The sequence below is a fragment of the Dipteris shenzhenensis genome, chromosome 29, assembly GCF_047967505.1.
Source record: "Dipteris shenzhenensis isolate YYH24624 ecotype China chromosome 29, Dip_SZ_1.0, whole genome shotgun sequence".
Lineage (NCBI taxonomy): Eukaryota > Viridiplantae > Streptophyta > Polypodiopsida > Gleicheniales > Dipteridaceae > Dipteris > Dipteris shenzhenensis.
In genome coordinates, this window is record NC_141624.1 from 3193025 (window position 1) to 3207128 (window position 14104).

The 14104-nt window shown below is 40.7% G+C and overlaps 1 protein-coding gene across 1 annotated transcript; it reads right to left on the bottom strand.

Moving 5' to 3' along the window:
- Positions 1-12355: 12355 nt before the first annotated feature.
- LOC147882313 (flowering-promoting factor 1-like) lies at positions 12356-13476 on the bottom strand. The gene is given in 2 exon segments (XM_087400980.1): positions 12356-12452; positions 12918-13476. A coding segment is annotated over 1 exon segment (345 nt). The 5' UTR covers positions 13294-13476; the 3' UTR covers positions 12356-12452; positions 12918-12948.
- Positions 13477-14104: the final 628 nt, after the last annotated feature.

The window sequence follows — 14104 nt, forward strand, 5'->3', positions numbered from 1 at the left end:
GTAGGGTCAATCCACAAAACACCAAGCGGGATGTAATATTCCAAGTAAGTGCTTCCTCTTTCTTCCATTTGTTATTTTTGTTATTTGCATTGGCCTGCAGCTAGTGCCTTAAGTGCTAGCTGCAACGATGGGCATAGGAACCCTCTCTTCCCCTCTCTTTCCTCTTCTTTCCCTCTTCTCTCCTCTTCTTTCCCTCCTTTCCTTCTTCTCTCCTTCAATCTTTCAATCTCTTTCCCCCTCTTTTTCCCTCTTTCCTTTCCCTCTTCTTCTCTCTTTCCCTCTTTTTCCCTCTTTCCTTTCCCTCTTCTTCTCTCTTTCCCCCTTCTCTTATGCTCATGCATAAGCATAAGCATGAGCATATGTCTCCTTCTCTTGCATAAGCATAAGCATAAGAGAAGGAGACATATGCTCATGCTTATGCTTATGCATGAGCATAAGAGAAGGAGACATATGCTCATGCTTCTCTTTTCCTCTTCCCCTTTTCCAATCTCTTTTTCCTTTCCCTCTTCTTCTCTCGTCTCCTCTTTTAATTCCCTCCTCTTCTTCTATTTTAATTCCCTCCTCTTTTCCCTCCTCTTCTCCTCTTTTCCCTCCTCTTTTCCTCTTCTTCCTCTTTTCTTCTTCCTCTTCTTTCCCTCTTCTTTCTCTTCTTTCCCTCTTTCCTTTCCCTCTTCTTCCTCTTCTTCTCTTCTTTCTCTTTTCCGTCTTCTCTCCTCTTCTTTCCCTCTTCTTTCCCTCTTCTTCTCTCTTCTTTTCTTCTTTCCTTTCCCTCTTCTTCTCTCTTTCCCCTCTTCCAATCTCTTCCAATTTCTTTTCCTCTTCTTCCTCTTCTTCCTCTTCTCCTCTTCTTTCTCTTTTCCCTCTTCTCTCCTCTTCTTTCCCTCTTCTTTCCCTCTTCTTCTCTCTTCTTTCCTTCTTTCCTTTCCCTCTTCTTCTCTCTTTCCCCTCGTCCAATCTCTTTTCCTTTCCCTCTTCTTCCTCTTTTCCTTTGCCTATGCTTATATTTGTCTTTTGTTTTTGTTTTCGTGTTTGTGTCACTGTTAGACATGGGATCACGTCACACGTTTGAGGAGTACGGACAGCCTCGCAGGAGGAGACATCATGATCTATATGCTCCAGAGGACTTTGATTCCTCTCAGGCAACACCTGAGGGGACCACCCTGGGTCCGAATCGTGTCGGACCTAGCACTGCGACTACCCCTGGTCCAACTCCTCTCGGATGTGGCACTACGACTATCCCTTGGGGAACTCCTTTGTTAGCCGTGCATGGCTTTGTCGGGAGTCCCGATGAGTTTGTAGTGTAGATGAGCGATGAGGAGGCAACGAGATTCTTCTCTTTGCTCTCTCAGAGGACCTCAGCAATTCCCTCCCCTACATCAATGGCTGGACCTACTACCCAGCCATCCCCTTGTGCCCCTTCGACCGAGGGGTCATCACTTGCGCGTGCCTCTCATAAGGGAAGGAAGAGTAGGAGCAGCAGCTTATGTTGTGCTGACTCGAGAGATGTAGACGAGCCAGCACACTCACATCCCTACAGGTCTCCACTTGGTCCAAAGACATAGTATCAGTTAGGTCCCTTGCCCTCTCCTACCATTGCTACTCACTCCGAAAACGCTCGCACAACTTCCACTCCTTCTAACTCTGCTACCATCAGTCCTCCTTACTCATCACAGGATCTCTCCTATCAAATCACGACTACTGGAGAGATAATAAAAGATAGAAAGGGCAAAGCAGTGATGGCTACCATGAGGCGGTTGATGAGCCATCACTTCAAGAGCACCATTGCTACCGATGGGCGGTGTCAAGATGACTTAAAGAAGCAGGCGGTCATCGATGAATTCAAACAAAAATACCCTAACCCGCCAAATTGGGTGTTTAATGAGAATTATATGCGAGAGCGCATGGGTTTGGTCTTAAAGCATCGTAGATCAACCTTGCGTATTTCCATCACAAAGGGGTTGGCTAAACCCAGCTAGGCAGACAAAGCTGATTGGAAGTTCTTCAAGAAGCATAATAGGGACCATCTCGAAATGTTCAAGGGTCAGAGGAGGGCTGCGAAGAGATGGCTTGACATCATAGGTACTTCGCACTTTGGTGTAGGCGGATGGTTGGCATTCGAGGCAACCGTTGTAAGTCTACTTCTTCTCATTTAATGTATTGTTCTATTTGTTTTACTACATATTACATGCACTTTAGCTAACTCTAACTCTCGTAAATATGATCCACATCAAGCTGCGATGGGCCGTCTTCCTATAGATGCAGAGACGCGATGCGCATTTTGCATAGGAACAAAGCCGTGCTTTATTGAGCAAGAGGCAATGGGAGCGACGGTCCATTGGGTTGAGGTGGCTGCTCGCACGGTATAAGTCTACTCCTACTTGTAATCTCACTTTTTAAATTGTTTTATTCTTTAAGTTCCAATCTAATTTTCAATTTATATGGTTCACTCTTAGGGTCAAAGCTCAAGCATCCCATCACCAGAGGCAAGCGATCACCAGGGCCAAGGATCAGAGACGCACGTGATGAGGATCAAGGAGAAGGCACAGCTCACGAGGATCAAGGATCAGGCCAACAAGATGAGGATGAGGACGAGAACAATGAGGACGATTCGAATGAGTAGTAGTAGTAGTAGTAGTAGTAGTAATTTGCATATACTTCGCCATGTATGTCATTTTGTATATCCGCTAATTTAAGCAATTTTGTATCACCCTTTCGAAAGGGTAATTTTGTAACAAACAATGTTGTATATGTTCGACATGTATATGCTTTTGTTGCTTGATCATTTCATTTGAGTGATTTTGTATCACCCTTTTTGCAAGGGAAATTTTGTTATTAAAAACTTTTTTTTGTAATTACAAAAAAAAAAAAGCATTAGTGGGGCAAAAAAGGGCTTGCTATGGCCCTGTTTTGCCCCACTAATGCTTTTTTTTAAGTTCTGTTAAGCGTCGCTATATAGCGACGCTTACTAGTGTCGCTATATAGCGACGATTATTAGTGTCGCTATATAGCGACGTTTAACAGCATCTCTATATAGTGACGCTTCTTTTTCTACGCTTTAACGACCTTAATAATGACGTTTGCGCTCGTGAAAAAAAAAAATTTAATGTAAAAAGCGTCGGTATTTTCGTCAGAAAGGGGCCTATGCCTTGTAGTGACAGTATCATGTGGCCCTTTCAAAGCAATCCTGGTAGATTGGACAACATGGCCTGTCCATGATGAACTATAATCATGCAGCTATTATGGATCATTTGTGCACGGTGGGGCCAACAAAATCGTGGGTTGATTGCCGAGACTATGCCTCCTTCAATATGTTGCAAGGTGGATTCTGTGTCACACGCCTGAGTTTACAAAATTTATAGTTACATTTGAGGTGGCCAAGAAATTAAAAGTGATGCCCATTTTCCAAAAATTTAAAGACCCAAAAGTTCCCATTTGACACTTCTACGAGGGTGCATCAATTCAGAGGTCCACATGAACAAATGCATCATCGGCAATTGTTCAAAAGAATGGTAAATAGGTCACACATCAACACCATAAACACGAGGGTAGCCAGGATGGATAGCAAGATGACCAACATGCTTACCTGATGGGTGTACATTTAAGGAAAATTGATTTGCAAAATCTCAAGAATTAAAATCGCTTAACATTTAAGTATATCGTAACAATTAAAATACAGCACTGAAAGTTCTATTCGATAAAAATGAATGCAAAAACAATAGTCATTTGCAAATACAACATGCTAACTTTTATAATTCATCGCATCATCTCCAAAATCCATTAACAAAATTGATATATGTCATACAACCTATGCGAGAACTACAGTCCACAACCGAGGATCTACATAAAATGTTGCTTCGATGCCAAGAACATCATACAATTGCTTGGTGTAACGAGCAATATAGGTTGGTCATGCACTCCTGAGCTTTAATGTATTTGCCAAGCATACCAAATGAAACCGATGGTGGCATGAGAGCGCATAGTATCCGGTCGTCGTATCAAAGCAATCTTGGCATATTGGACATAAGGGCCCATCATCCACAAAGGTAATACGGGTCGGAAGGATGGAGGGTTTTCTAACAACCAGGCCCACAAAATTAGGATCCAAGTTACAAACATGGCCTTTGTCTTTAATGTGTTGGAGTGTTGTCATCCTAACTGAGAATATGAAGTGGAAGATGAGGCATTGGTCCTCATAGGCATTTTCAAGTTCTTGCCTCTATCTTGTCTGTTTGAGCATTGCATTGAAGCGATTCACTTCAGCAAGAAACCGCACGTTCTCACTCATCACTCGTCGATATTCAGACGTCACATCACCCACTATGATGCTTGGAAACATGAGATCTTCCCTTGTACTTTGTGTTGCAGGTTGTGGACCCTTTGCACCATCAAGCCCCTCTACAGGTTCATCTCCCATGGCTTCATGCACGTTCATAAATAGTTCAAAGCTTGTCACAGAAACTACACAGATGCAAAACATGGCTAATGAGTCCACTATATGTATGATCTAACAACTATGAGCACAAACGAAACAAAATGGCACGTACTGCACTCACCTAATTTAGTCATTTTTCTACATTAACAAGTGATGCAATGACGGGGATAGCGGTGGCAGCGGCTATCCTTGGTTGCGATGACTTTTTGCTACGTATTCTAGGTTGGGAGACAAATTCTATAGGCATGTCGAGCACGAAATTTTCGTACAACATCTTTGCAAAGCAGAGTGGCATGACTCCACTATGAGGCTTACCCTTAAAAAATGATCAAAAATATATAAACTAGAAGGATGACTGTTTAAAATGACATTCTAGGCTAGCCTTCAAAATTGAGGCCTAACATAACTCGCTTGAGGGTGAAGGTTGATGATGCAGGGACTTGGTCTTCTTCCTTATAGCCTAAGACATTGAACGGTAATGGTGCTTTTGCACAAGAGCAAGTGGCATCCTCAATGATCCTTAAATGCTGCTTTCACCTTATGTTTCGGTTTGATACAATAGAACACATAGTATGGGTCATCTTCCTTGTTCTCTTGAAAGATAGTGACAACTCAAAACGATCCTCCTCTTTCAATGCATCAGTGGATAAGGTCATCAAATTCCTCCAAAAACTAGTTCAGTATGTGTCTCTCAGACACATGAACTATGTAGAGGGGGAATCTAGAGTAGTTACCTTTGTTTCACAGTTGCAATGTCTTCACACTTCTTAAAATCTACCATGATGCACGCACTACAAAAGTAGGAAAGCTATTGTGTTTCTATTGTTGAGGCGTTGTTTATTGTATGTTAAATGCTCCCTTGTGGAGAGGTTAGATGTTATCCAAGTTGCTACATGGTGGGAATTCTACAACTCATCTTGAGGGCATGTTAACTAATTTTGCTAAAGAGATCGCTTAATAAATGGCACCAGACATCAGCCATGTTTCACCTTGCCACGATTGGATCCAAAAAAAATCCACAGCATTTTTAGACTCATGAGGGATTTAAACTCACAACAAAGTGGAATCCATAGTCTCATTTAAACTCAAGGGGCACATCATCTGACCATATCCATGTTAGAGCTATATATAGCTTGCCCTAACTCAGCCTAGTCCTCAACTATATATAAGCCTATGACCTATGAATAGAATCACTTTCTTGGGAGCAACTCTTGTGTCGGTCTCTCTCCTCTTTCTCTTCCTCTCAACACAACTCTTGTGTCCATCTCTCTCCTCTTTCTCTTCCTCTCAACATGGTATCAGAGCATATGAATGTAGTGGAATACAAATAACATAACCTTTTAAGTAAAATATCAAAGCATTGTACTAAACTACGATGATATCATGGTTCCCAATCATGTACAATATTAAAGAAAGTTGGTTTATCTCTATACCATCAGGCAAGAAAGCTCAACACATAGATGTATGTCATAGTGATTACTGAAAAACAATCAAGTACTCAGCAAGTGATGAACTAACTAAGAAACTGGTCAATAAAGTATGCACTAAATAAAAACTAGCTTAATATATGTGAAGCATCATTGGCTTTTGCTTTTGCAAAAGGAGCACAAAACCACAAGTGCTGAAGCGCTAAACTCTTGTTTTCATCACTGATGACCTAGTAAAAATAAAAAATTGCTTTCATATGATAGATAACCTTTTGTCCAAGTGATTTTCTCAATCAACTTTCTAGTTTGTAGAACGTATATAATTATCACTACAAAAGCATGTAGATTGGGCTACCTAAGTCTTAATGACAAGATTGAGACTCTACTTGGCATCGATTAGATAAGATCTTGATCCCTAAAAATTGATGCTTTCAACAAGGATCATGTGCTCTTGGTTTTTATGGATAGGACCGATGGGTGTTGGGTCTCCTCTTCATCTAAATTTTTTTGGAGCCCTATAGCTAAAGAAGTTTGCTTTGTGTGATTGAATATCTTATTTCTTCATGTGGGAATGTAAAAGCATGATATGCTAGTGTGTTAAATCCAAGGGGACACAAATACTGAGTGCAAGATGGTGTGATCAACTTATGGAGATTGAAAGCGGGAGGGTGACATCGTATCAGAAAGCTTCTTATCATTAAGTATATTTTTTCATTGCTTTTGCTTTTTCTTCAAATATTGTTGACTCTATGAAATTATGAACCTTTTTCATCCTCATGCCCTAGATCAATGTTATGAGTGTTCATCTTTCTGTCCAAACACTCTTCTACCAGTTTATTGATAGCAGGCAGCAAAAAGAAATAACCATAAATTTTTTACCTGAAATCGGAATATAGTGATCCAACCAGCTAAAATAACTGGCGCATACGCTTCGAACAAGCTATCGTAGGCCGTTTTCATCAATCATGAACCATAATTCTTATTTGCAATGCATCTCTCATAACGTTTGCATATCAATTGAAAACCTACAGATAAAGTAGTCGAAACAATAAGAAGGAACGTTCTACGAATGATCGTGTTGCCAGATGGACAAAAAACATATCTCTTTCTCCTCATAGTCATGCTAGAGCATAGCCAAGCTCTGATACCACACAAGCTTGCCTCTTGTCATATGTGCGTGGCTTACTCTTGTTGTATTTTTGGTTGTTTAGTACTTTCGGCTGCCCAGTTGTTCGGTACTTCTAGAATGCCCAATTGTTCATATTTTCGGTTGTTCGGTACTTCTGACTGCCCAATTGTTCGGTACTCTGGGATGCTCAATTGTTCGGTACTTTCGGATGTCTGGATACTTGTTGTGTTTCTAGATTATTGGTTCTTGATTTATGGGATCATTATGGGCCTTTCTATTATGTTGCTATGGCTTTCTTACACTACGCAAGAAACATTTCAGCCCTAGCTTTATGGACATTTCAGCCCTAGATTTTTGGATTATTGGTTCTTGATTTGCAGGACCTTTATGGGCCTTCCTATTGTGTTGCTACGGCTTTCTTACACTACCCAAGAGACATTTCAGCCTTGGGTTTGTGGAAGTCTCAAATCGCCCCTCCATACTCATCTTTGCAGTGACTGAAGCAATTTCCTCATACATTCATCCTTGGTACAATAGAAATGGACACTTGAATATTTACTGTGTTCATGTACACTGCATGAAATCGGTCATTTTATGTGGATGGATTGCACAAAACATGAAGGCATGATTATAAAGGTTTGAGGAGGTTTGATCAGATTGAACTTGAAGAAAACAAGCTTTACTATTCACATGAAGAGCTCAAACAGCGAACTTGAAGATCTCAATCCCTGATTATGCATCATCGCTATGTCAAACAAGTTGATATTTCCAGGAAGATTTTTCCATTTTTCACACATACTTTGCACTGTATCATGCGCCAAACATAGTGCCTATACTTTGCGCTATACTATGGACAAGTGCTTGTCTTATGCCCTTGTATTATCCACATGCAATTTGCACTATATCATCCAACATTACACTGTATCATTCAAATTGGCATATGGCCATTCTTTGTATATATATTTTCACATAGATATATATAATGGCTCGGTTTTTTCCCTTGTACATCTCCCCAAGGGTTTTTTTCATCTGTAGCTAGAGGGCCTACTTTGAATGGGGGTGTTATAGCTTTATATAGCTTGCCCTAACTCAGCCTACTCCTCAACTATATATATGCCTATGATCTATGAATAGAATCACTTTCTTGGGAGCAACTCTTGTGTCGGTCTCTCTCCTCTTTCTCTTCCTTTCAACACAACTCTTGTGTCTGTCTGTCTCCTCTTTCTCTTCAAAATCCTCTCAACAATCCAATATTTTTTAATCATTTTATTTACTTGGGGATCATATTTGGATAACCAATCCCAATGCAATAGAAAAGCATGTTGGACAAACAAGGTGTGCTGTTCTAGGTCATCTAAAATTTAGAAATGGTATGTGTGCTAAACTTTACTGAACTCCTTGGATCTACTAGAATATTGTTATCAATCATAGAATCCAATAGATGGTTGTAGATGACATGTGTCAAAATTGTTTCCATCATTATGCACCTTGTATTTCATCTTACTTTTGAGTAGAGTAATTTTTAGCAAGCTCAATCAATCATACTAGATATAATTGTGTTCTAGGAAAGTTTGGCAAGGCACGTCTTGAATTTCTTGCCTTTCTAGCATGCTATGAAAATTTGAAGAACATATTTCAAGATGGATTTCACTTTAATGTAGTCAATAAGCTCTTGGTATGATGTGGTGTTGTTTGACAATAGCCATCTCTTCGTACCTGGTCCTATAACATCAACCATTTCAAATGTCCTCCATTTTACAACAACAAGGTTGTATTTTTTGATTTCATTAGGGCATATAAATTGCTTCTACTTCACACCATACCATGGGAATTTGCCACAAATGCATTCAATTTGGTGCCACTCATAATCTCCCTTTGGACAAATCATTGGCTTCCACACAAAAGATAGTGTGTTAAACCTACTTGCCCTTGCAACACACACATAAAGGATATAAGTCGCCTGCAATTTATGGAACATTCAATTGCAAGACATGGACATCAGTCTTGATGAAGAAATGCTCTAGTAAAACCACATCTCAGGTCATTCATATATTGGTGGGCTAGGTCAAAGTCTATGTGTGCTTTGCAGCAACACAGTATTTGGGTCTCTCTACATACCAGGGCTTCCAATGCTCAAAGCTCCTCTCCCTAATCCTTATGTCGTACTTCTCATCCTTATATCTCAAATGGAGCTCCATGTGCTCATCCAACGGATTATAGAGAGTACACTTGAAACCTATGCAACATGTTGTCTAGAGGCTGTAACCAATAGCATGGTGGATTCAACAATTGCGGTGGTGGTTATCATTTCAACCACCATGACAGTCACTTGAAAAATAATATACTCTCTCTCTCTCTCTCTCTCTCTCTCTCTCTCTCTCTCTCTCTCTCTCTCTCTCTCTCTCTCTCTCTCTCTCTCTCTCTCTCTCTCTCTCTCTCTCCCCCAACTTCATGTTGTCGAGAGGCTGTAACCAATAGCATGGTGGATTCAACAATTGCGGTGGTGGTTATCATTTCAACCACCATGACAGTCACTTGAAAAATAATACTCTCTCTCTCTCTCTCTCTCTCTCTCTCTCTCTCTCTCTCTCTCTCTCTCTCTCTCTCTCTCACCCAACTTCACAATTGATCAGCATTTTCATTTGGGAGGTTGACAAATACTAAAAGACACAACTAGTATGATGGTTTGTGCTTGCAAAAATAATATATTCTCTCTCTCTCTCTCTCTCTCTCTCTCTCTCTCTCTCTCACACACACACACACACAATACCCTTTTGGAAAAAAATCATAACGTGCAAAAGATAATTAACTAGAGTAATGATTTACGATGAAGAAAGATAGTAAACGACTCGTAAACGATAGTGTTGGAAGTCCAACTACTGACCTACATTGTGTCAAGAATGTGTACAATATCGGCTCGTCATGTTGTTTGCATCCCTCTAGAGCCTATAGACATCTTTCTTATTTATAGACACTTTCTTGTTATTGTGCTAAAGCAATGCCACTTAGGATGGCTTCATCATTTAGCTTGTTTGTCCTTTTTTTCTATTGAGTTGATGCCCACATGATTCTCAAATTGATTCTAGTGAATGGTCAATTGATGGAATCATGTCCATCCTTCTAATGGAAAACATCTTCAATGTCATGTTCCGAAGCCATTTTGTGTTTGTCTCAAAGGAGAATAACATAGCTAATGCGCACTCTTTGTAGCTAGCTGATCTAAGGTATGCATGCATTTCACATTGCTAAGGCCATCTCTCAAGTTAGAGAGTATGGTCTCAACTCCCAGAGCATCAGAAGAGTGGACAATCGATGAGTCCTTATGTGTAGGGTAAAGTTTCTGAAGGCAAGAGCTTGGTAGTCTCTCAAATGATTTGATGTTGCTTCCTCAAATACTCAACCCACTAGTTCTAAGACCATAGCTCATGTTCTTTGTTCTAATGGCACTGCTCAAATGCGTGCATTTGCTGCTTGATTCGAGACTACTTGCTCAGCAAGGTTTTTTTATTGGCATTGTCTCTCCCTTCGCATTCATTGAAAGAAGAAATTATTATTGCCATCTGTATATTATATCGTCGGTTTTCATAGCCTTCGATCTCCTCTTGTACCCTGATCAAGTTTGTTAATGTTTCTATCTCACAATCTCTCTCTAGTTCTCTTGCAACCCATGACAAATCGCATCACACCATGTGGTACCTTATCTTGAATAAATAAAGCAAACCAAGATATGAGAAACATAAATGACCTAGCCTATAATAACAAACAAGGACTTGCATGAATGTTTGTGATAGGAATCAAAACTTATGCACAATATTCCAAGCGAGCCTAAGGAGCAAAGAGAGCATGGGGGTAGGCCCTGGGGGCGAATGTCCCTCAATGGTAAATATGTATGAATGTAAAGAAGTCAAGATAGATGCAACAAGGAAAGTAATGTTTAAAAAGAAGTAGAAGAGATAGATGTTTAAAAAGAGATAGATGTTTAAAAAGAAGTAGAATTCCTAAAAGTGACAAGTCATAGAATGCAACGAGAACATTTTGCATAGGTCTGGTAGGACATGGGTGTGCGCTATGTACTTTATTTGAAATTTACTAGTGCGAGAGAAGAAATTTTTTTATTGCAAAAGCAATATATGGCAAAGTTTGTTAAAAACTGATGGCTTTATTTTGTAGCCTCCGGTTGTACACATCACCAACAAATGCAAAGAGGCCCAAAGTAGTTGGAAAAAGCAAAAGGCAAGACGCAAAATCGTTGGCTAGTGGGTATAATGCTATGTGTTAAGAAATGGAACCATGTTTGGCATTCTTAGGGGTCTCATTGTGAGGTACTGACTTGATAAAGAACCAATTCAAAATGATAAATAATGCTCGATATATGTCAAGTGCATTGCACATGCATCAATGGAGTTTTATCTAGTGTGTTTATTTATGGTTGACGTAAGCTAAAAATATCACAAATATTAGGCCACCATGCAATAGTTCATAATTGTGGAGTGCATTTTTTCAAAACGTTTGTCTTTCCAACTAAATTGAAGAGTTATTGGGTGTGCCCTGATATGTACTCATACAATTGCAACACAATATAGGACACTCCCTAAACCATAGCAAAGGCTCTCAATTGGTTGCCTCGTTTGGTTTGTATGTATGAAGCTCAAAAAGTGGTATTCAAAGGAACAATTGGTTTGAACATATACGTGTAGAGCAATTATTTAAGTTTTTGAATTATTGATCTTAGTGATTTATTTTTTTTGGGCAGAAAAAAATAGGTAACCCTAGATCATCCATTTAAAAGGGCCTTTCAGTTTGGATATGTCAAGTATTTATTTATTCATTTCGGAAAAAACTCAAAACTTTCAGTACATATTAGCTGAATGCCGAGTGTTATGAGCTTTACTTTCGTAATTATCTCTTAAAGTTATGTGATATGACATATTAACCACCACTACTTTCCCTTTTCTTGAAAACCATTGGAGCATTTGTTGTCAAGCAAAGCCTCAATTTATTTTGTAAACTTATTTTTAGGCCCATTCATTTTCGTCATCTAGACAACCAAAATAATGGTCACATTTTGTCCCATTTAGTCACCCATGTTTCATATAATGAATAAATCAACATAAGACGAGCACGCTTGAGCACACATTGAATTATCTTGATTATCTCAGCATCAATGGTTAAGCTATCATAAATTAAATGTTCTTAGCTTACAATAACCAACCAAAAGTTTCCACCCAGCATTGCTTGCAATATCAAAGGAGGACTCAAACAAAAACTAATTTACCTCAATCATGAAATGGGAAGCCTATCATTTATGAAATCTCTCTAACATCGTTAGCAAGAAAAACTTTAAATCGTAGATTTGATGGACTGCGTGTAAGTTACAAGCTTTGTTGTACATGTAAAAGAGTCTACCAAGCAAAGGCCACCATACTCCCAGATATCTTCATGTCCCCATAAGCTATGCACGTCCCTGCAAAGACACGTGCCATCAGCACATGCAACTCGCCTCTCAAGAAAAGCAAATGTGGAGAGAGAGAGAGAGAGGGCGAAAGTGCTAAACTGTGCGCAGGAAGAGAGACTAGGGGGCATTTTTGCACAGCAGGGTAGAGAGTAGCAAGGGAGTGTTCCTATAAGCATTTGACTTTTGTATATGGACTGGTGTATCGTTCTTAAAATGGTGCGACGTAAAGCAAGTGATAGACTTCTCAAACCAAACACATGATTGAGAACTTTAAGCCTCCATTTCTACTATGTAAAGCCACACACGCTGATACTGCGAGAATAGCAGGGTATTATGCATTTCCAAAGGCACCTTTACAGTCCAACTATAAGTATAATTTGGATAATGAGGGTAACTTCTGCTGCCGCAATCGAAACCTAGAAACTCATCTAGTTCCATGAACAGTGACAAACAACATGGAAGGAAGAAAACTACCGCTAACTGAAACAGAAGCTCCACCAGTTCATCACTGGTCGTGGACCTCGAAATATTGCCGGTTCTTGATCGCGATGTCGAACATGTGCACTGGCTTGAATCTCCTAAAATCTCTGGGCACTGTGATGAGGCGGGTGGAGTGGCCCCTGTGGAACTAGATGGTGCCGGGCTCCTCGTTGGGCTATCGCGACCATCCGATGGCCGTCAACTTCTGCTCGAGAAGAGCATAAGAAGAGATGATCTGGTTGGAGGGAAGGTAAACGAGGACTTTACCGCGCCTGCCTCGTTGAGACTCAGACTTGTCGATGTTGTCGGGGTTGGGGTTGGGAACAAGGTGAGCGACGCCACGATGGTTGAAGACCCAGACACTTGCCATGCTTGGGGAGGGCGGAATTGGGAGGCTGTACTAAGCAAGGAAAAACCGGGAAGCTTTCTGGCGACAATCTAACGTAGAGAGAGGGTAGCAAGGCTATGTAATGAACTGCTGCGGTGTGGGGATGGAACTCTATGGAAAGCTTTCTCGCCAGAGACAACCTTGGAACTTAGAGAGAGCTGAGGGTGGCAGACTACTGATAATGGCAGACTACTGATAATGCCAGCGCCTTTTATAACGAGCAAAACCTCAGATTATACCTTAATCTCCATTTATCTAGGGCGTTAACCTCGCATTTACATGGAGCGCAGGAGCGCTAGGACAGTGGCGTTTGCTGATGTTTCTCCTGCTTCAGCTTACCCATTTGTTGCGGTCTAAGGTCCTTTACACACCCCCCGGGACATCATATTTGCCATGGTGGACTCCAGGTCCTGCTTGTGGGGCAGCTGCCCACGTTTGGGTGCTCAAGAGGAGAGCACAAGCTGGGAGGGGTTTCGATGCGCCGGGAGTCAACGCATCTGTGTACAGCTTGCTGTTTCGGCATACTGCCAGGAAGGCAAGCTTGCGTTCCAAACCAGCCCACTATGACTCCTTTCAACTTTCTTTCCTTCTCCTTGGTGATTCTCTTATGATAATAGATGCTTCTCTTTCTGCCTTCCTTCTCATCAACTCTCGTCTTTTTCAGCTGTGCCGCGGCTGCTCCCCCTCCCTTGGGTCCTTCCTTTAACTTTTCGCCGCTGATGCATCATGGTATTCCAGCCGTCCCATACTGAATCTGTTTGCTACACCTCCAATTGCCCACTGCTACATGCGT